We start from the raw sequence: 22071 nt of genomic DNA on the forward strand, positions 1-22071 counted from the left end.
CCACGGCTCCACCACGGTCACGCCGGGCAGGGAGGACAGCAGCGAGAGCGGGACCCCGTGCCGAGGAGGCTGCGCCTCCCGCTCGCCCCCTCCTCAAGATGGAGAGGCGGCACCTCCTCGCCTTGCAACCGGCAGGAACCCCCCCCCACTCCCTCTTGGGATGGAGCTGGACCGACGCCACCTCCCCGCCCGGGGGCCGCCTCCCAGCCCTCCCCTGCCGTGCTCAGGGCGGCCGTGGCTGCCCGCAGGTGCGGCCCGCTCCCGCGGCGGCGGGCGGTGCGTGCCCAGCGGGCTCTGTGGGCAGCGATCCTGCGCGGAAGGCGGCGGCCGCCCCTCGGGAGCGGCGTGGAGGGACGGCGCCTGCTCCTGAGTCAGCAGCGGCGAGGAGGAGGTGGCGGCACCTCCCGCCCTGCCCAGACCGGCCCCGGCCCCACGGCAGCTCTCGGCCCCCGGCACCCAGCACCCGCGGAATTGAGCGACGAGGGGCGGCGGGGCCGCGCCGGCTCCTGCCCTCGTCTAGGTAGGGTCGCCGCGAGATGAGATCGCCGCCGCGGCCTGGGCGAGGGTGGGGAAGGGGTGGAAAACGAAGCCGGTGCTCTGGGTGAGGCGCTCCCTGAGCTGAGCGCTGGGCAGCCGCCCTCGGCTCCCGGCGGGGCGCAGCCTGGGCTCCGGGGAAAGGAGCTCTGGTACGGCTGGGAACGCCGGGCTGGAAGGCTGCGGGACAGCGGTAGCGATGATCCACCCGGTCTTCCAGGGAGTTCTCCTTCACTCCCTAACTCCCCCGTCTGCGTGAAGCAAAGTGTGTATCCTGTGCGACCAGTTAGGCCGGGAGCGTGGGGAGATACAACAGTGGGCTGCTTTGGGGAAACGTATGTGTGTGGGCAGATAGATGTATTTATTTATGTACGTGTAGAAAAATAAGTATTTATGTATGGAGGACCAGTTTAGATATTTCCTAGGTGTTCATGTGCATTTAGCTGTGTCTGATTCGAGATCAGAAATCATAGCTTTATGTTGTTCTGTGTGTGTGTGTATATATTGATATTTATATATCTACGGAATTTAAGAATATTACTCTCGCCAAGCTGCCCTCCAGTCTTCTGTCAAAGTGTGTTTTTGTTACAGCCCAGACATGTATTTATGTGCCTGCTGAAAATGGTGCTAATATGTGGTATGTGAAATGCTTTGTTAAATTGCATTCTGAGCAGTAGAACAGAGCTTAAACAGGAGAAAGTGCTATGTGTGATTTTTGTATCTGCAGTTTTGGGTGTTATCTGCATTATGGTTGCTATACAGAAACATTTCCATCCTTCTCCTGACCCCCTTCAGGCGTCTATTGCAGAACAGTCAGATAGTTGAGGGAACAAAATGAAATACAAACTGTTTTGCCCTCTCTTCCTCCCTTATCTGTTTATACTGTAGGAACACCCTCATGTTCCTCACACTGACTGCATGACAAGATAGTGGAGTTGATATATTAAACTCTTTGGGGAAGGTTCTCTATTTGTTTTTGCCTTTGCAATATCTTGTACTTGGAGACTGATCCTCAGCCACACAATTTTGAGAGATGCTTGTTTCATGTATCATGTAAGTATCCTTGTGTTTGACAAGATTTGACTGTTGCAGTTTATGTTTCACAGTTACACATATGCATTGAGCCAAATCTGAATCTCTAAAAACCTAGCATAATACAGAGTTAATAGATCTATAATCATTTTGGTAGCTTAGATGATGCTGCTCAGCATGTTGTGGGTCTGAGTGGTGCAGGTAAGATGAGAGTGGTGTGTACAAGCTTCTTGGGCTGATGCTTTTCCCTAAGCACAAGGCAGTGGATAATGCAGTATAGCCTGTATTTTACATCATTTAAGAAAAGTGGAATCATGGTCATGGTGGTCTGTGGAGGATGCTGTGTGCGGGGGTTGCTTGCCCAGTTTAGTCTTTTCCCCACCATTTCCTTTGGGGAATACTGTGGTAGAGGACTAGACGAGTGCTTCTGTAACACTTCTGAAACCTTCAGGTTCCACAGAGAACACATGCAACTATTAATCTGCTTCAACTTCACTAGCTGTGTATCAGTGAGCTGTAATTCTGTCGATTTTAACAAACTGCATGAAGTGACAAAGTTTTGGTGACCTGGAGATGCTATAGTTTGGTTCAGCTTTGCGTAGAGTTGTCCTCTCACCTCTTTGGTTTTGGATGCTGTCTGAGCAGGCTGCTAATTTCAGTGGCATGGAGCTGGAGGAGTTACCATGGACAGGTTTCTGAACCTGCTAGTGAAATCTCCATCAGGAATGCTTTAAAAACAGTTTATTCTCTCTCCTACCCATGTGTAAAGGCATGATATCTGTTTCAGGTGGAGTCTTTCTGACTCTTTCCAGCTGTGCCTTCTGTAATGCTGGAGAAGTCTTTCTGTGGGCTTCCACATATACCAGTGGTACAGATTTGCTTACAGATCCTTAATTTAAGGAAATGTGTCGGAAAGGTTTATGTATGGTAGTTTTGATATGTTAGTATGCTAGGTACTAAATGTATATCCTTAATGGAAAACCAGTAATTAAAGGTAGAGTTGTGAACAAGTCCTGCATATCCAGCAGTCTCCAATTTCAGGACAGTGGAGAAGGCAAAAACCGTTGTAATGGATATTGTACCCATAGGGAGAAATCCTTCCTACTGTCAGGCAGTTAGCTTTCAATTTCTGTCACAAGGTATCTTTCTCTACAAATTTATAATCTAATTTAACAGCAGATATAGTTGCTTTTCCAGTTAAGCATCTAATCTCATCCTGAATTATGCCAGGGTATGACCACTGAGTATTTTTCAGGATGATGTGACTTTGTACTGAGCAGATTGGAATTGAGTCAGTCCAGTTGGAGATAATACGAATGTTGTTAGGATAATGCGAGTTTTCAGCTAGTTAACCTTGATGAAGAGGTAGTTCAAAGGTTGTTTCCTGTCCTGATGCATTTTCTTTGATAAATCTGTCCTCTGTACAGTTTGTTAATTGTTTTGCATGTTGCAAGGAGTTCCCCTAGTAAAATACAGATGGATTTTAGAGAAGTAAAATGTACTCAGTTATCTGAGATTGGGCTCCAGAAGTTTGTGTCTTAGGAGAGTCTGTGTGTGCACATGTGCTTTAGCTGTTTATTACAGGCAAGTGATTTCCTGAACGGCAGAGTTAATTAAAATTTCTGTACAGTTGTGTCTTGAGGTCAAAACCTGATTTTTTCATTGTCTTTCCCTGTACCTCTGCATTTTTTTGCCATGTAGCTTCCTCTTTCCACAGACTGGACTGATTTCACGACACATGGGCTAGCATTTTCAATTATGGAAACTGGATGGCACATTTTATGAGGTTTGAGCCTAAAGAAGTTCAAATTGCAGTTTTGCCTTCTCTGGCCTAGCTTATTTTACAAAAGTCATGAGAACTTAATTACCTTCTGGCAATCAGTTCTTCTCTGGTTGAAATCAGTGAATGGCTTAAAGGGTACATAAGTGAAAAAATCTTTCAGGCAAGATTTTTCTCTACAGGAGAGCAGACTAACAATGGGCATGAAAACTTGCCATTGTCATGTGGGTCAAAAGACTTCCCCATGTCTAGAAATGGATTTGCCACATCCAACTGCTCTAAAGATTTTTTCTTGAAGGTGATAAAATAGCAAAGCAAATGGAGATAATGTTTATGTACTTCATCTGGAAGATTTGGGCTTTTCTGGCTATCTGCTGTTGTATCCATGCCCCTTATGCAAGCTTTTTTTCCTGCAGTGTGTGTTATTGTATCTCAGGCAGTCACTGGGTGTTCAATACTCTAATCTCAGAAATGGTCAATTAACTAAGTTGAAATTAATACTTATATTTCTTGATTCAGTCTCTGCCAATCAATCTGTGAAGAGCTTTGAAAGCTTTCATAAATTAGATGCACCTCTAAGTCTGGTTTTATCACACCATAGCATGATACAAAAAACATTACCTAACATCCTAGTGTATCCATTTGACTTCAGGTGTCAGACTGTTATTTCTTCTACTGTGTGGTGCTTTGTTCATTAATGAAGGTAGTATTTATCACCTGAAGGCCTTAAATCAGAAAGCTTGCATCTCCTGTAAGGGAAGGGGGTTCAGAGAACTTCTACAGTAAAACTTAAATTTTAATGTAGTAGTTTTGCACTGTCTTTCTCCATAGTGTTTGCATTGTGAGAGCTGTTAGTGCTATAATGCAAAGTAAAATGTAGTTGTTAATTTACGTGCAGAAAATTGCACTGGACAATAATGTTTTTGCAACTCTTTCTGTAGCTAGTGTTGCTTTGGTTGAGGTTAGAAACTTGGGGTTTTTTGAGACAACGTCATGTTTTATGTGACAGCTGTCCTCTACATTTCAAAGATAGAATGTGTCTGCAATTTCCTTTGAAGTATGATTATCTCTGTATTCAGCACTTCTGAGATCAATGTCTGGGGTTCCTGCATAGTATGTTTGAAAATTTGGTCTACAGTCTGCAAATACTAGCTTTGATGCTTAGGTAAAGATCATGTTACAAGAAGAGTCTTTTTTTTTCCTTCTTTTTTTAAGTATTGGATACTAAATAGCAGTAGTAACAATTGCAACAGTTCAAGTTATCATAAAAGAGATCTTCTAAATCCTAGCACTGACTTAAATGTGGTCATGACTTTGTCCCATGAAGTTTTTCTTTAAAAAAAAAAGGGCAGTATTTATAGTCCTGACCAATCTGTAGAAACTGTGAATCTTGTGGGTTTAAATTGTGGGATTTTCTCTTTGGTAGAGAGATTTTTTTTTCCTACTGAAGATTGAGACTTTTTCAATAATTACTGTAGTTCAGGAAATGGCACTTTAAGAAATTTTTTCAAAATCCTAAAAACTGCAGTTCAGCGATGGTGTTTTGAATAAATTAATTTTTCCTTTTAATTTGAGGATGTAGAATATAAGTGGGGAAAATTGCTTTTAGTTGCAGCTCAATGCAAAGCTTTTTGTAGTTTTAGTAGTCATTTTTAACCTTGAGCAAGTGCAAAATAAATACATTTTTGTGTTCTTTGCAGTTATGTGATCCAGATTAGACCATCCATGTGAGAATCTTTCTTCCACCTCCCTTTTAATGTCCTCAAGTTTCTCCAGAAGCACCAGCCTGCACTTGCAAATTATCCCTGTGCTGCACAGGGATGCCTCAGTACCTAGCTGGAGCCTGCTGTGCCGTGCAGCCTGCTGTGTGTAATTGCTTTCTGCCAGAATGGCACTTGATGGAACCAGGCAGTCGACTGAGACCACATGACTTAGTCACAGGCCTTCAGTCAGCAGTTGGGCAGCAGCAAATTTGGGTTCTGCAAACTGAAGAAACTTCTCTGCAGTTGTACGTGTCTTTTTTGCAGGCAGTTTGCTAAATCTTGTTTAGCTTTTTCCATACAAAGCTCAAAACTGATGTTATGTACACCCATTGGATAGTTTTCTTCTGTCACCTGTTTTCTTGTTGGAAAAAAGTAGTTAAATACTAGAATATAAATAGATAGATAGATTCTGAACTACCCTTTGTGGAAGGCTAATGACAGGCTAGATGAAAATCCAGAGGATTATGCAAGGTTGCTTTGTCTTGCCTCTGCTGTGGAAGGCACAAGATACCATCTTGTTCCTTCAAGATCTCACTTAATTTTCATTATGAAGTACATATTTGAAGATTGTCTCACTTATCAGTTCTCTCTCTCCTCTGTGTCCTTGTGAAAGTGGAAAACAAATGGAAACTGAGTATAATGGCTTAGAGGAGCTGTCCAACAGTTTGACTGCCTTCTGAAGAGAGATCTTTTGATGTGTCTGGCCTGTTGTAGGGAGAGAAAGGCTCTCAGGTGTCTAGTGATCTCACTGTGTGCTACTAATTTTCCTAAGGGTTAGTTTTTGATTAGCCTTCCCTCCTTGCTGGGCTGTCTGACCTCAGGGCGATGCAAATGTCTGTATTGAAAATTAAGTAGTAACAATCGTGAAACATGTCAATCCTGACACTAATTATAGTGTTTTTTTACCTTAGCAGAGTAGTTCCATCATTCATTGGTGGCTTCAAAATATTTCCTTCCTTGTCAATAGCTCTTGACCCCATATACCCCTGCTAACTCAGCTTTAGGATTTCCATTATTGTTTGTGCTCTCCACCACAGTTGTAAGGAAAGCTGCAGAAATCTTGTAGAACAAAATTGCTTTTTCTGTGCAGCACTGCTCTTTTCTCTTTATCTGGCTGTTTGGTGTCACTTAGCAGTTGACAGAGCTGTGGTTACCAGTGGAGCTAGTGGAGCTTGTATCCAATCCAGCTTAACATGGCAGAATATATTCAGCTATTCAGTTTGTTGTTTTATCACCATAAACTTGCTGTTTGTGCCCTGGACCTGACTGAGGAAATTGATACAGAGTTGGGATGTAATATCAATCTAATGTCAGCCTTCACTAAGACCTGCAGGAGACCCTCTTAATAAAGCAGAGAGACATTTGCAATTATAGCTATATCCTGCAGCTGCAATAACATTCCATCAGAAGTCATGGTTTTGTTTACAAGTATAGGTACCTATTGTTAGCAAATTGTGTGAGAGGAAGGTGACATTGCACAGGTCATAAGCATTGATTACTCTGTAATATCTTCCACATCTGCTGAAGGGCTTGAAAATTATCTCCTTTATTTAGATGCCTAACCTGTAGCAGCTTTGATGTGTGTTCATACAGCATGTGTTGTTGTTAGAAGTCCTAGTGTCTGCACGTGTCCTGAGTTTTTCTCTGTTGCTAGGAATGAATGCTACTAACATGAAGTTTAATTTTCTTTCTTTCTGCAGTATTTATGCAATGTTAATGCTCAGCTATTAAGTAACTATCTCAGATACTAATGCAGGTACCATAACTGATAAAATAACTAATTTGAATTCTTCATGAGAGGTGGATTTCCTGAAGGATTGTCTTGTATTACATTTGATAGAAATGCTGACAAATATGTATGTGTGTGTGTTCATGTGTCTAGACACTTTCATTAAGTGTGGTTATATGTTTCATTTAGTCAGCCAGCCTGCTTTATAAAGGAAATGCTGTCAGTTCAAAAATAGGAGTTTTGCTTTACTGTGGGTTGAGTTTCAGATGCTGTTTCAGTATTTCTTTTGGTGTGTTCCCAGGCCAGTGTGGCTGGGCCCAGTGTTCAGGGCCCTCATTCTCTTGGAGGTTTCTGCTGCCAGGCAGTGCTCTTTGACTGCCTTCATGACACCTTTTGTCTGTGTCTCTTATTTTGTTGGCATGCAGGGATTCTGCTGTACCTTCTGTGGAGCACCAGCATACTACCTTATGCTCTATTTGGAGTTTTGCAGCTGAAGGATTTGAATGTATTCCCAGACGCAGGGGATTCAGTCTGTACACGTTCTTAGGGCTAGTGTCCTGGCCTAATTATGTGTAGGAAGTTGCAATATAGTTCTGCTTGGCTGACCCCCTTTCTCTCTCTATGGGAGAAAATTACTTGAGTCTGCATTAAAGCTAAGGTGAACCAAAATGCAGAGTGAGATTTGGTGTGGAGGAGAAGAGGAATATGGAGGTAATCCTTTCCTTGGAAATCGGTTGTAGTTCATGTGTTATCTATAAAAAGATGTGGTTCTTAACAGCAGCTGCATATGTTTAAAAGGTCATGAAGTCAAATTGTTTGTGCAGAGGGTTCAGTTCAGACTTTTCCCTTATCCTGTTGCCTAGAGCACTGCCAAAAGCTGCCAGCTGGAACAGAAAAACAGTTTTCAGAATAAGGCAATATATGTATAATACATACCTGTTTTGACCATACCTGCTGCTCAAGGCTGCCATCCCTCTTCTAGCTAAGAGTGCAAGTCAGACTTGAACTTTTAAGAACCAAGAAATGCCAAAGTAATTACCAGCAGTGCTTGTGTTGTTATAAAAGTAACAGGCATCGTGTTATATGTGAATTACAGAGATTCAGCTAGCAAATTAATCTTGTGGCCTTAGTTATTTTTAACTGCTGGGATCTCAGAACTGGCTACCTTAAATTTTAATGTGTCTTGTGTTTGTGTGATGAAATTTGCACTTGTGTGGAACAGAAAAGTACCATGGGGAAGATAAGAGAAGCATGGCATGCACACACTGCAGCACTGCTTACTGTTTTAACAGTTTAAGAAGGCACACAGTGTCTGGTAGCTTTGTTCTCATCTGTGGGTCAGAAGCTGTGCACTGAATTGTGACTGGATGTGCTTTGTGTCTGAGCTTGATCCTAATATCAGGAAGCACAAGCTTGTGTTACAGTGAACGCGAGCTCTTTTATTATGTGGAAATTAAACATCAATAGATGTGGAACCACAAAGGAGCATGGGAGGACACAGTGCTGCTTTTGTGCATTCACTGTATCTCCACATGGTGTGTCTCATCAAGATTCAATGTAGATTGTACATGTGGTCCAAAGTCTAGCATTTTGCAGCTTTGTTAAGTCGTGTTTTCTTAATATAAATTTAAAAAAAAAAAAAAAAAAAAAAAAAAAAAACAAAACTATAAAAAAATCGCAAACAAACAACAACATAAACCAAACCAAACAGAAACCCAAACAAACAAGAACTTTAGGAACTTTTGTTTCTGAACCCGGGACAAGTAACATTGAAAAAGTCTGCATCATTTGCACCATCTCTCAGTGTTTTTCTTAATGTTGCTAAAAGTTATCATATGGACTCCTCAGGGAACTATTCTGTAGTAAAAGAAGCTGCTACTTGTCTTTTTTTAGTGACAGTGAGATTGTAAAGTTGGCCTTGCAGAGGAAAAGGCCTATAAAACGAATAAATTTTTTTTCGTCTCTGGTTGTGGTTAATTTTTACCTCGGGATATTCTGATACCAGCCCTGATACATTTTTCCTTAGGCTAAAGAGCTAAAAGTCTCTTCGGCATTTGGTCCGTTTGGCTGTTTCTGGGAATGGATGAAAGTTACAGCACAATGCACAATATCTCAGAAACCTTGATCTGCAGTAGTAAGTTCTACAAATCGTGGGTTTTTTTGGTGGCTAAAACTTTTCCAAGTCTAGAAGGATTTCCATAGAAACAAGAATAGTATGTGTGAAATTGTGGTCTTACCATAATAATCTCTTCTATCCCTCAAGGATGAAGTATTTGGGGTTTGTGCTAATAAGATAGGAATATTTAGTAGGAACATAGTATACTTCTGCTACTCTGTTTTTTACTCAAAACCCACAGGTACATTTCAAAAACCATTGAAAGATGAGCCTGCAAAAATTGTATTCTCTGTACATCCTCTGGTTTAGTTTGAATGTCTGAAATAAAGCACCAAATAAAAATTATCACTTTGAGTAATATATTAGAATAAATGTGCATGGGCAAGTGTATGCTGCTGGATTCAGCTTAAGGAAAGGCTTAAGAAATGATCTCTTTTCAGCTGGAGATCCCTGTCTGCATAACTGAGATCCGGATAAATAGACTTTCTCATGGTGAGGGTGACCATATGCTGGCAGATTGTCCAGGAAGGTTGTGGAGTCTCCATCCTTGGAGATACTGGATCTGTCTGGACATGGCCCTTGGGAGCCAGCTCCAGGCTGCCCCCCTTGAGCTGAGGGGTAGACAAGGTGACTTAGAGAAGTCCCTTCCAACCTCTACCATTCTGTGGGTGGGTTGTGTTAATCTCCATAGTTCATTTCAGTGTGAAAGTAAACAATTCTGTTTGCTTCACCTTTACTGTGAAATCAAAAGACAGGGCTCCATGCTGTGGGACCTTCCGGACTGCTACTTTCCCTCTTGTGCAAAAGTGCTCATTTCTCTTCAGTTGCCAATGATTCTGTACCCTGACACTGCTCAGTGGCTATTTCAGTGGCTGCATAAGTAGAACATTTAGAACGACTTGGCTTAAAGAAAATAAGAACTTTTGGTCATTTTGTCTGCTACAAAACCGAATAAGGTTATAGTTGATGGAAGGACAGAAGAGCAATTAGGTAATGCAAGAAAGCAGAAAATGGCCCTGTTGCTGAAAATTTTGTATCATAGAAGTAGTACCTGGAAGCATCCAGACAACCTTTTGCTCTTTCTCAGGTCAAGCCTTACTAAATTTGCTACAGAGGAGCACAGCTCCTCTGACAGGAATTGCTTCCTGAGAGAACATCTAACAACAGATATTAAAAGAGCATCATCTTAGAAGCAGTATAATGCTGTGTGCTTGTTTGGTTTTTTGTTGGTTTTGGGGTTTTTTTGTTTTGTTTTTTTGGTTTTTTTGTGATTGGAGATAATTTTTCTAATTGTGCAGCATATGAATAGATTGGGAGACCAGCTTACTCTTCACTAAGGCAGCTGCCTTAGGAAGGAGATTTTGTTTTATGTTGGATAGAACAAAGGTCACAGAAGTCAAGTATCAGGCTTTTGGAAAGTAAGTAATAGTCTCCTGGTTTTACAGGGAGCTTTCCCAAAGCCTTATATTTTTGTACCTGGGACAGTCCTTGCTCTAGTCATGTTCTATAGTCATTTTGTTTGTGTTTTGAGAAAAGTTAGTGCTTGTACTATAGGCTTGAGTAGAAATTGTCAGAGTCCAGTATTCTTTGAGAGGCTCATTTAGATATTCCATGTATAGAACATGGACATGTATAGAACATGTAATATCTAATATCAGATTTAATTATTTGGAGATACTTACTGTGATATGGGATTTATGATTTAGTGAAGCAATATGAAGTATGCTGAAATCACAATGCAAATATCCATTATACTTGGCAAAATGTAGCAGTGGCAATATACAGTTCTGTCTGAATATCAATATGATTCCCATCGCTGGTTTCTGTAATCCCAGCATCACAACACTGGGCATCCTCTGTCACTGCAACGGAACATATGGGTTGAAGCTAGCTCAGGCCCACTGCTATCTTCTAATTTTTTTGTTAGTTGTTTATTTTTTATACTCTATATCGAGTTAAGCCACCTCTTCACTTGGCTTGTGCCTCCTCAGGGAGGCAGCCACATTCTTTAATGAACTAACTGGGGGAAATGTTAACTCCATCAGTTGATCCACTCAGCTGTTGATAGAACTCCTAACATCTAAAATAGACATCTGGCCCCTTTCATCTTGAGATAAATACATGTCTTACTTTGGAAAAGCTGTGTCAGTCACAGAAGTGCAAGTTGCAGATCAGGGTCCAGTTGTGCATGTTATTTAGAGACATGCCATCTATAAAGGATCACTTTTTGGAGAGTAAAAGTCCAACTGCTGAGCTGCTAGGGTTTCTACTCTAGCTCAGTCAGCCCTGGCTTTTCTAAGTAACTTACTTTTCCTTTTGCAAGGGAAAAAACCTAGACGGTTTTTCATCATATAAAATTGTGTGGCAAGGAACCTGACAAGAGCATCCAGTTAGCAGCATTTCTATCATGTAGATACAGGCAGCTGAAATATGGAAGTCATGTAATGAATGTGTGATACTCTGTCTTGAGAAGGGCTGTTCACTGAAAAAAAAAACGCTATCTGTGTTTTCATTTACAGAAGTGTTTCTTGGTCAAGCATGCATTTAGGATCCTTTATGTGGGGGTGTAGTGTAATAAATGCTTAATTTGCTTATAGAGATCTCGATCAAGGTCGGAGTGGGATTGTCCCATTTTTACACCAGTGTGGCTCACCTCGATGTCGCAGAGGCAGGGTCCTCACTCAGAACTCCGACGTGGGGGGCTGGCCAGGCACTCCAGTCGGCGCTCAGGACTCTGCTTGAGGTCCCCCTCAGAGCTCCGGTTCCAGGCGTCACTCAGGGACGGCTTTCCGTGCTTGGGGCCTCCAGACTCCACTCAGAGCTCCAGGGCGGGCAGTGCAGAGCAGTGCTCGCCTGTGTTCGGTGCACGTGGCAGGGTGCCACGGCAAGGTTCCTCAGAGAGCTCCAGGTAGCTGCCGCGCAGCAGCGGCCGCCTGTGCTTGAGGATTGCCAGGCAAATTCCTCCGAGAGCTCCAGGTACTCGCTACTTGGTAACGAATCCCCGTGCTCGAGGATTGCCTCGGCAAAGTTACAGAGCTCCGGCTTTCACGCTGCTCAGCAACGATATGCTGTGCTCGCGACACCGAATAGGAGACTACAACTGGTTATTTAGTTACTGTCCATGGAGAAGTCTGCCACAGGTAGAGAAGCTGAAGAGGCATTCAGACACGTGTGGATGCCTTTCTGCAGGGTTCGCTCTTCCACGTTGGTCGCCAGTCTGTAACGAGCGCGGATCTCCAGGACGGTTTGGATGGATGAGAGATCTCTGAAGTCAGGTCTTAGAAAATGTGGTTTATTAAAAGGGGGAAAGGCCCTGCTTGGAGTTGCCAGGCGCAACTCGTGGCAGGCCCAGGGGGAGAGAGAGAGGGAGCAAGGGTTCCAGGTGAGGGTCCCAGGGGAAGGTCCAAGAGAGCGTCAGGTCCCTCGGGCACACCTTATCAGGGGGCTTCAAGGTGGGCTGGAACAGGACTTGGGCCAATGGGGTCACAGATACCTGATACTTCAGGGGAGGGCCACAGGTGTGGGATGAACCATACACTGGGGGGTGAGACAGAGCATTCCATTTGGCCCTTGGACCTATCTGCAGGTAAAGGGCATTGTTTAATCAGAAAGGGGGATTGCTTTCAGCCTGGCTATACTATTGTTTTCTGGTTATTCAGTAGTCAAGGTTTGCTATTTCAAATCTAGTTCTCATCTCAATGTCTGTATTTTCCAAATCTTTTGCCAGGCAATCATATTTATAAGGTTTTCCTATTTCATCTTCCCCAGCATGGGGGGAGTCTAGCTAAACTAGTTTTTTCCTTGCATGAGTCTTGCATGAGTAATGTTGCTTTGAATTACTCATTCCTTACATCTATTTGTTGCTCAGGATACCTTCCTTGGAGAATTTAGTGTCCTGACAAGGAATGTCTCCCTAGAAATTCTGAAGTAGTGTCTGCTTGCATTGCCTCGATAGCTGGGAAAGAATAGCTTGAGCATTGCCTTAAAAGCTGACTTAACACTGCATGGATTTTAGCATGAATGCTAAATCTGAGAGAATGCTGTCTGTGATTCCTCAGTTAAAAGTACCTGCTAGTTTAAAGTCATAGCTAAACCAGGGTCTGGATAACTGCAGACAGAGTATTTGTGCGGTTTGAGATACTGGAGGCCAAGAGTGCAAATATTTCTGGGGTGTTTCTGTATCTCTAGAGAAAGAGATTTCCAGGTGGGTAATTTGTTCTGTATCTTCAGCGTACCTGATCTACTATGTCATCCATGCAGAAGTCAGGAAGTAATGATAAAGCCTGCATATTGCCTGTCTATTGTCTTTAACTGTGATATTCTAATTAATGCTCACATCTGACCTATTTTTTCCTGTGCTGTGTTTCAGTGCTTGATGGCAACAGCAGAGCACTAAACAATATCAGAAAAAAAACCCAGCATTAAGACCTATAATTTCCACACGACTGGCTGGAAAAGCAGTTGTCACTGCCTTCCTGGTGCAGCATGGCGTTTGGACCTGGTGTTCTCTGCCTGTTCCTATGGACAATAACAGGTAGGAGTACTTCTCCTGTGTCTGAATCATCCAGACAGAACAAGTGAATTAAATGCTCCTTGAGTGTGTATACAGCTGTGAAATAAATATGAATAAGGCAAAAGCTGGGAAATCTTGTGACTCCTCAGTGCAAAAAGCTTTGGTAAGTTACAGCTTCATAAGTTGCAATGGAGGAAAGCAGTTGTGAATAGATGTTTGAAGCCAATTTCAGCAGGCTGTTTTGGGGGACATGCATGGGGCAAGAGTGGGTGGTGGGAGAGTTCAAAGAGTTTTCCCTCTTTTTCACTTGCAAGAGAGCAATTGAAGAATAATGTGTTGCTTGCATTGTGTTGCTACATTTTTGTTCTGATTTGTCATAAGGTGGTTTGTATATGAGTAGCATGAGTACACTGGTTCACATCTGTCACCTCATCATACTCTCTACAAACATAGCTATCCTTTTAAAAAACACAGGAAAAGTCCTGTAAGTTTCTGCTTCAGCCACAGGAATAGGTAATTTATTTCCATAACCAGAAAGATGAAGAATGATAGTTAATACTACCTCTGTCAGAGAGAGACTTAATCTGGTGCAGGTAGTTTTGATAGGGTAACTGAAGAAAAATATATTAATAAGTGGGGTTTATTTCCTTAAAAAAATATTGTTTGAGATCTATCTGTGGTGGTACTGGTAGTATCTATATTAGCAGAAACTGAGAAAATAATGCACCAGTGTCTGACTCTCACTTCTTGTAGTATAAACAGAATGGGCTGTTTCATGAGGGAGAGACTTGCTTAATGTGCTGAAGCTTAAATTGACTGCTGAATTTGGAAAACATTGATGAAAGGGGATGGATATTAGCCTACAGGTGAGGGGGATAGTCATTAACTATGTCTGAGCTCATAGGTGGTGTTCGAGGTAGTCATCAAGATCACCATGAGGATCTCATAGTGCCAAGCTTTTTGAAGAGAACATGGAGCTGAATTTTTTGTTGCTGTAGTGAGGAAGTGTACCTTTTGTAAATAAAATCCTCTCCTATGAGATACTGAGTACCTGCTGTAGGGTCTATGGTAGCATCTTTAGAAAAAACCCCACAGCAACTTCAGCAGAACAGAGTAATGTAGAGTAAATACTGAAATTTGCCTGTAGAGAATGTAACAGTTTCATGCTTTTGATAATACTGTTAATTGTTAGCAGATTTGAACATCTTCCACATGCATATAGGAAGTTACCTGTTTTTAGTTGCAAATTTGCTATGCTGTCTTGGCTTATCTGAGAACAAGACCATTTCTCTCAAAATCCTGGCTGTATTTCAAGCCTCTACCTGTATCTCAATTACCAGTTCACAGTATTTAGGGGATAGTATAATCTAATAGCTCATATTATTTTAGTAAAAATGTTTGTATTTATTTCCATCTCAATAATTTGCAGTATTTTTAATACAATTAATATTTAATTAAACTGGGAGGTTCCTGCTAATTTCCAGGATGTGTATGATACAATGTATCAGTAAATGCTTACCTCTTTTAAGTCAAAAGGACTTCTTTCCAGTGCAGGCTTTAAGGTGAATTGACTGAGACTCAGGAATTTGCTAGATGTTCATTCTGTGGGTTTTTTTCTGCACATGAGCTTGTGCTTTTAAAGGCTACCTTTTCTTTAAAAAACCCCACGTTACCTCAACACTTGTTTTAATTTAAGATAATGAGAAGACTGACTTAATATAGGAAAGAAAGACTTGATACTACATCACTGAGAGAAGAGAGAAACAGACTCACTGATGAATAATGTTGGAAGGATATTGAAAAATATGTTCTGGTTCGTTAAAAGAAATTGAGGTGGGCTACTCTGTCCTTTTCAGGTGATGTTTATTTAGTTTTATTTTGTGCATGATAGTTTTTGACTAATAGTGTTTTACTGCTTTTAATGAATATGTGGGTTGACCTTTGCTGGCTGCCAGGTGTACAGAAAGTCACTCTGTCACTTCCCTTTCTCAGCAAGATAGGAGAGAAAAATAAGATTAGAAACTCCGTGGACTGAGATCGAGACAGGTTTTGTCTTGTTCATGTACCAGTTACAGTCAAGAGCTGATGAAACTTGACTTAGTGAAGTTTATTTACTTTATTGTCAGTTAAGCAGAGCAGGATAATGAGAAGGAAGAACTACTATAAAAACACTTTGCCCTCACTTCTCCAATCTTTCTATATTCAACTTTACTCCCAATTATTCTTTCTTCTTTCCATGAGTAGCTCAGAGAGTCAGGGAATGAAGGTTGCAATTAGTTTATAATGCTTCCTCTCTGTTGCTCCTTTCTCCTCACACCCTTTCCCTACTCCAGCATGAGATCTTTCCCATAGGCTCAAATTCTTAAAGAACTACACCACCATGGGTCCTTTTCTCATGAAAGTTCTTCAGGAACAAGCTGTTCCAGTGTGGATCCCCTGTCGGGTCACAGGTCCTGCTGGAAAATGTGTTTTTGTGTGGAATCCTCTTTATGGGCTTGTGATTCAGGCCAGGAGCCTGCTCCTGGGTTTTTGAAGTTCCTTCAGGGCTTACCCACCTGGTTTGAGGTGGGGTCCTCCATGGGCTTCAGGGATAGGTATCTACTTCACTGTGAAGCTCCATGGTCTCCAGCAGGACAATGAAGCAGTGCTTCACCATGGTTTTCACCACACCTGCAGGGGAATCCCTACACTGGCACTGGAGTACCTCCTACCCCTTCTTCACTGACCTTGCTGTATACAGGATGGCTTTTCTCACATTTTCTTACACCTCTCTCCTGTCTGCTGCGGTTGTGCCAGACTTTTGTTCCTTTCTAAAATCTTATCGCAGAGGAGCTGCCACCATTCCTGTTTAGCTCAACCTTGGCCAGTTGTGAGTCAGTCTTGTAATAGGTTCTGTCCTGACATGGGGCATTTTCTGGTGTCTTCTCACAAAGACATTCTGACAGTCCATTTCCCCCTGCCCCCAACTACCAAGGTGTGCCACATAAACCTAATTGTTACAGATATCCGTCACTGACTAATGTTCATGCTTCTCAGGAGGCTTGAGCCGAGTGTAGCAATAGGTATGTGTGTGTACCATACCTCTATCACTCAACGTCTCATGCTTTTTAGGTGATTGATTTCCAAAATCTCTGGTTGCAGCTCCTAATTTATCCATATACACCTTCCTTAATGTGCTTATTCATTTCACTTTTTTGAATTGATGAAAGCATCATATATTGAAATACATTTCAATTATTTGGCCATGAATTAATGTTTTTTTGCTAATGTATCAATTTCTTTTTTCTCTATGACAGAAAAGAGACATTGTTTTCCAGCACAGGAAAGTGAGTTTACTTTGTAACTGAGAGTCCAGTATCTTGGAAGCAATTAAGTCTAGCTCTCATCTTGAGCAGGCATATTCTAATTTGGCATTTGAAGCAGACCTTGCAAATACTGCTGTTAAAATGCATTTCTGCAAATATTATGAATAGCGTTCTCATGGCTGACTCGTGGTTTTGTCATATTGTGGTGTGTGTGTGTTGTGTGCTTTGTTTTGAGATTACCCACTCCAACAAAAATATAAACAGCAATTGCCAGGTAATTGCAGTCACAGGTGTCGTGTCATCTAATCTCCTATTTTCAAGTCCATGTAGCCCAGATGTAGATTATGACCTCCCAGAATCCTTGATAGCCTTCACCAATGTCCTTTTCTTTACTCCAGAAGAAGATGTTTCTAAATATATTACAAGCCCTCAGTTTTCAACACATTTCACTACTATTGGTCTTGGACTTTGAAAAAGATTAATACCCTTTTCTTCCTACACGTCTAACATGTAAAGCCCAGGCCAGGAGTGTCAAGGAACATTTTAAGATGTAGGTGTGCCTTTGAAATGACAGTGGAACCACTGCTATGGGTTCATGGTGCATTCTTTGTTACTTATTCTACCATACCTAGATGTTCTAGTGTCCTGATTCACGCAGGTCTTTCCAGAGATACAAGATGGTGTAGTGCTTGATTACAATCTCTGGGATCACAGTGTGTTACGCCGTATGCCAGGTTAGTTCACGTTGTCCATACCTCCGTTGGAAGTGGTCTGATATTTCTTTGTGGAGGGATGCAACAGTTAACAGCTGTGCACCCCTCCTTCTTTTTAAATAGCACTTAGTTGGTTTATCAGCGACAAACCAGGATGATGAGAATTCCTTGAATGAAAAAAATACTTGAAAAGGATCATCAGACCCACTGAACTAATTATGAACTACTAACAGATTCTGGACAAAAGAAGTGTGAAGACTGCTGTAATGACCATAAAGGCTTTGCAGATCATTATTTGCAGATATTTACTGTTGATAGCTTTTGTTATCACATATGTATCTGTGTTTAAAGACCTGAGGGAGAACCTCAGGGCAGCCTGCAGTAAAAGAATGAAAATGCTTTCATGGTGTGCAGAGATGTTAACTGCTACTGGAGGAACCAATGCAGTGACATTTCAGATGTTGAAATGTTCAGATGTCAGTGATACTGCTTTTCTGGTTTCAAGGACAGTACCTTCTGTAGGGCATTACCAAAGCTGATGGAGTAGAAGCCTTTTTCATCATTTATGATATGAAGTGTGCTTTGCAGGGGTTTATAGCTCTGCTGTGGAAATTATCTCTAGCTTGAAAATTGGAATTTTTAAATTTCTCCTCTTAGATGACTGTAACTAAAATTAAAAACTTACTTTAATTTAGCTTCCAGAAACTTATAAAAAATGTTTCAGTGTGTTATAATGGTAGTAGGAAAAAACGAAACTTATTTTTTACTGATATGATGTCTTTCATCTCAAAATTCACCAAATGACGTAAAAGTTACTTGAATAGATTTTAAAAAGATCACTAAGCCTAAAAACAGAATAGAACTAGTTTGCTGCTAAAAGAGAGTAGATGGCGCATATGGCGAGATAACAGGGATGATCCTACTCTTCCTTTAGCAAACTGCTGTAGGATCCTCCATGGTCAGGTAGTCCAGAGGCTTTTAGGCTGTGAGAATAATGTGCTATGTGGACTCTCAATGTTGTGCTGCCAGCAAAAAGGTAATGGGATTCTGGTCAAATGTGACATTTCTTGGTGCAAGGTCTGAATCTGAGCTTTTCTCTATTACTTTACATTTCCTCTTGCCACTTCTTTCTGCTTCTTCTTACAGTGCTTGCTGCTAGGGAAAGCAAACAGAGAGGATAGTTCTGCCCTTGCAAGTCTTCCTGCTGGGGTGATGAGCTGTAATGACCTCAGTGTTAGTACACCGTCACAATTTTCTACTGACTGACTAAAGAATACTTGCTGCCAAATCTTTCAAGTGCTTATGGCTGTGTGACCACAGGGGAGAGAAACTCTTAGGTTTCAATTATCCACTTGAGGAAAGGTCTCCAGCCAGCTGCAACAGGGAAATAGCTGTTCCCGATGGGCTCTTGACATCAATGGACTCATGCTCCAAGATGTGAAGGAAGAGAAGTGTGAAGCTCAAAGAAAGGTGTGGATGTTCCCTCATTAAAGGAGGGAATCTCTTTAAAATGAAACTGTATTCCACACTGTGACTCTGTTAGGATTTTGGTAGGGGATATAGATTGGGGTTTTTTTATGGTAACCAATTTTTCTGACTAAGTCTCTGGATATGTCAGTGTTGTCCTACAGCAGATGTAACAGGGTGCAGCTAAGAGGAAGGGAAACACTTTGCTTGCAGATGTTTTAGGCTATTGACTCATGTTCCAGAGGGTTTTTGAGCCTTTTTACAATGGGAATCGGTTTTCCTGTTGGTAACTTGAATGAGTTTTTCTGAAACAGAGAATTGCATGATGCTGAGTTTTGCCATTACTGGTCAGAGTAGAACAGAGGTTTAATTCCTGAGATCAGTTAACTAATATAAAATAGCTATGCTATGACCTCACACAGTGGGTAATACTGTAGCAGATACAAATGTTAAAAGTGACCTTTCATACTGCGCACCTTCAGTAAATTTTCTGTAAATAAGAGACCTCCCTAAATCTGTTTGAGTCCACTGCAGACTGGAGATGAGATGTAATAGAATATGAAATTAGAGATCAGATCAAGTTCACTCTAAGTAGGTCTTGTATTTTTCATGTGAAGTGGACACACCCAGTGTGAGGCCAAAATAGCTTGATAAATTCATCCTTTCTTGCACACTTACTGCTACAATTCAACTCAGGTGTAACGCTAGATAAAGCAAGAGATGAAATTTCCATTACTTTGAGATTTTTTTCTGTTCCTTATTGGGATGAAACCAAGGCCCTCTGACACTTGCAAAAGCAGGTAGCCAAGGTTTGTGGCTAGGTTGCATACTTGGGAGATCTAGGTTCAAAGTCATGTATCATCTTAGGAATGTGCTGAACTTGTTTCTCTCTATGGCTAAAGAAGCACCATGAATTTTGAGTGGTATTGACTCTGAAGTGTGATAACTGATGTGTCAAACTGAAAGGGGTGGAGTGAGATTTGAAGGTGATTGAGGACTTAAAAGTCTGGCCTCAGGTTAGATCTGTGGAGTGTTCCAGTTGTGTACGCCTGTCTCTAAAGCAAGACCTATTGGTCATTCTGTTCTGAGCAAATAGTGAAACCTTCAGTTTTAATTTTTTAACACACTTTTCACTCTCTCAGGAATAAGTTAAAGAAGGGGGGTGATGAAAACAACCATCAAAAGAAGCTTTTTGGCCACATTAATAGTGCTGTTCCTAAAGTATTCATTGTAATGATTTATTACTGATCTGATATTATACATTTGCACAGAGTCATGTTTCTTCTTTTCCCTTTTTAAAGGCCTGTTACTCACCTCTCTACTGATTTATGGGATTAACTAAATGCATTTGAGTGGCAAAAAGACAATGGTTGAAAGGGATGCCTGACTCCTATAGTTCATTTTAACCCAGACTTTTTCTGGCTCCTCTGTTGTAAGTTGTGCAACAACTGGCTCCTCTGGCTCCTCTGGCTTTTCTGGCTCCTCTGTTGTAAGTTGTGTAACTTAAAGGAAAGACGTGATGACAATTCCAAGTCTCTGCCAGGTGGTTATGTTACTGGAGATAAAAGGGAATGTAGAGAAAAATTTTATATGCAATGTAACTGAAAAAGATGCAGAAATCTTCAGCATCTTCTGGGTACAGATAAGGATACTTTATGTCTGGGCTGTGTAAGAACAGGATAGGTTGTTTTAAGTGTATGTTTCCCTGGGTAGATTTTTTTCACTGAAAGTGTGAAGTGGAACACTCAACAGCATCCTAGCTCTGTGTGAAGGAGTAGCTGCAGTCAGAAAAATGGTACTTGAAGCTCTTTATCCTTTTTGTCAGCTTCCTATTCAGCTATACCTATTTACATGTCATCAATCTTCTTTAAAATTTGTTTTGTTTCATATTTTTCCTTACCCCACACAGCCAGCTCTGCAAAACCATCATACCATCTTGCCTACTCTATCCCTCAATATATGGTGCAATTTTTTTTGTTTGTTTGATTTGTCTTTTTTTTTTTTTTTTTTTTTTTCATTGAACTAACCTACTTTGCAAGCTTTACATTCTTCCCAGGCAGTTTGATTCCCCACATATATTTTGATAGCTGTATTCAGACCATGTATTGTGAAGGTATGTGCTGCAGTTCAGCCCCAGTGAGGTGGTGGGGATTGTGATGTGGTGCTGGACACGTTGCATGTGTTGGAGAATCTCTGCATCTCATATTCAGACCTAACCCCTATTTCCAGCCTATTCCCACTACTCGATTTCATTTTTCCTGACCTATACTATTGTGAATAATGAGGTACAAAGCAGGCAAAGTCAGCTTTGTCTTCCTTCCATTCCTGTTAGTTCCACAGTGCATGATGGTTTTTGACTAAAAAAAAAATGTTTCTTTTCATTCATTGAGGTAGCAACCAAAGTCCAGTTGAAAACCAAAGAGACTAATTTTCTGGTTTTACTCAACTTTCATGAAACAGAATCAGATTTTAGGGAGAAGAATTCTGAAGGGCAGTTATAACCAGGGTAAAAACACCTAGAAAAGTTATTAAAAACTGAGTAGAATATATAGTATGTTGATTCATGCTTTTTTTGACCATTTCACACTCAGTCTGTAATGTGCTATGAAAATAATTCTGATGTTATGTTAAAAGATTTCAGCTTTACTGGAAATGAAGGAAGGAGCTCCATACTGGAGCAAGCTCTTGGATTTTCACACGAAGTTGTGGGTAAAGCAGCAAAAGTTTGAGAAATCAATCCAGGTTTTATATTAAGACCAGTAAGTAGGTTGGAGTGAGGAACTGCTCATGACATTCAGATGAGATGGCAAATCTTTCTCCTAGAGTTTTGCTCCCTTCTCCGTCAAGTGAAACAATGACATGCTACAGCATCTTATTTGAGTTTTGTTTTAAAACATGTTTTTAAAGCTCCCAGTAGGAACATGCTGTGGAAGTAACGGACGTATCCCATGATTTTTGTATTCTCTGCTCTTTTCTTGTTTTTAAGCATTGGCAACTTGCTTTCATCTCTATGTATTTGAATTTGTGGTGCAGGAGTAAAAGGTACTTCTGCAAAATATGTCAAGGTCCTACACTGGAAAATCCTCCTAAGTACAAATACTATGCAAAGGGACATGCTT

The 22071-nt window shown here is 41.2% G+C and overlaps 1 protein-coding gene across 5 annotated transcripts in view; it reads left to right on the plus strand.

The window, feature by feature from the left end:
* Positions 1-418: 418 nt before the first annotated feature.
* Positions 419-22071, plus strand: part of KIAA0319 (KIAA0319 ortholog) — a 53766-nt gene continuing 32113 nt past the window's right edge. For 2 of the 5 annotated variants that reach the window (XM_068200921.1, XM_068200932.1), the window contains exons 1-2: positions 419-520; positions 13324-13488. In XM_068200921.1, the coding sequence (XP_068057022.1) occupies positions 13440-13488 (49 nt within the window). In that variant the 5' untranslated portion in view covers positions 419-520; positions 13324-13439. Of the gene's footprint in view, positions 521-13323; positions 13489-15163; positions 15301-21593; positions 21712-22071 lie in introns of those variants that run through there. The other 3 variants (XM_068200940.1, XM_068200956.1, XM_068200948.1) reach the window with 3 other exon arrangements.

The sequence above is a fragment of the Anomalospiza imberbis genome, chromosome 1, assembly GCF_031753505.1.
Source record: "Anomalospiza imberbis isolate Cuckoo-Finch-1a 21T00152 chromosome 1, ASM3175350v1, whole genome shotgun sequence".
Taxonomy (NCBI): Eukaryota; Metazoa; Chordata; class Aves; order Passeriformes; family Viduidae; genus Anomalospiza; species Anomalospiza imberbis.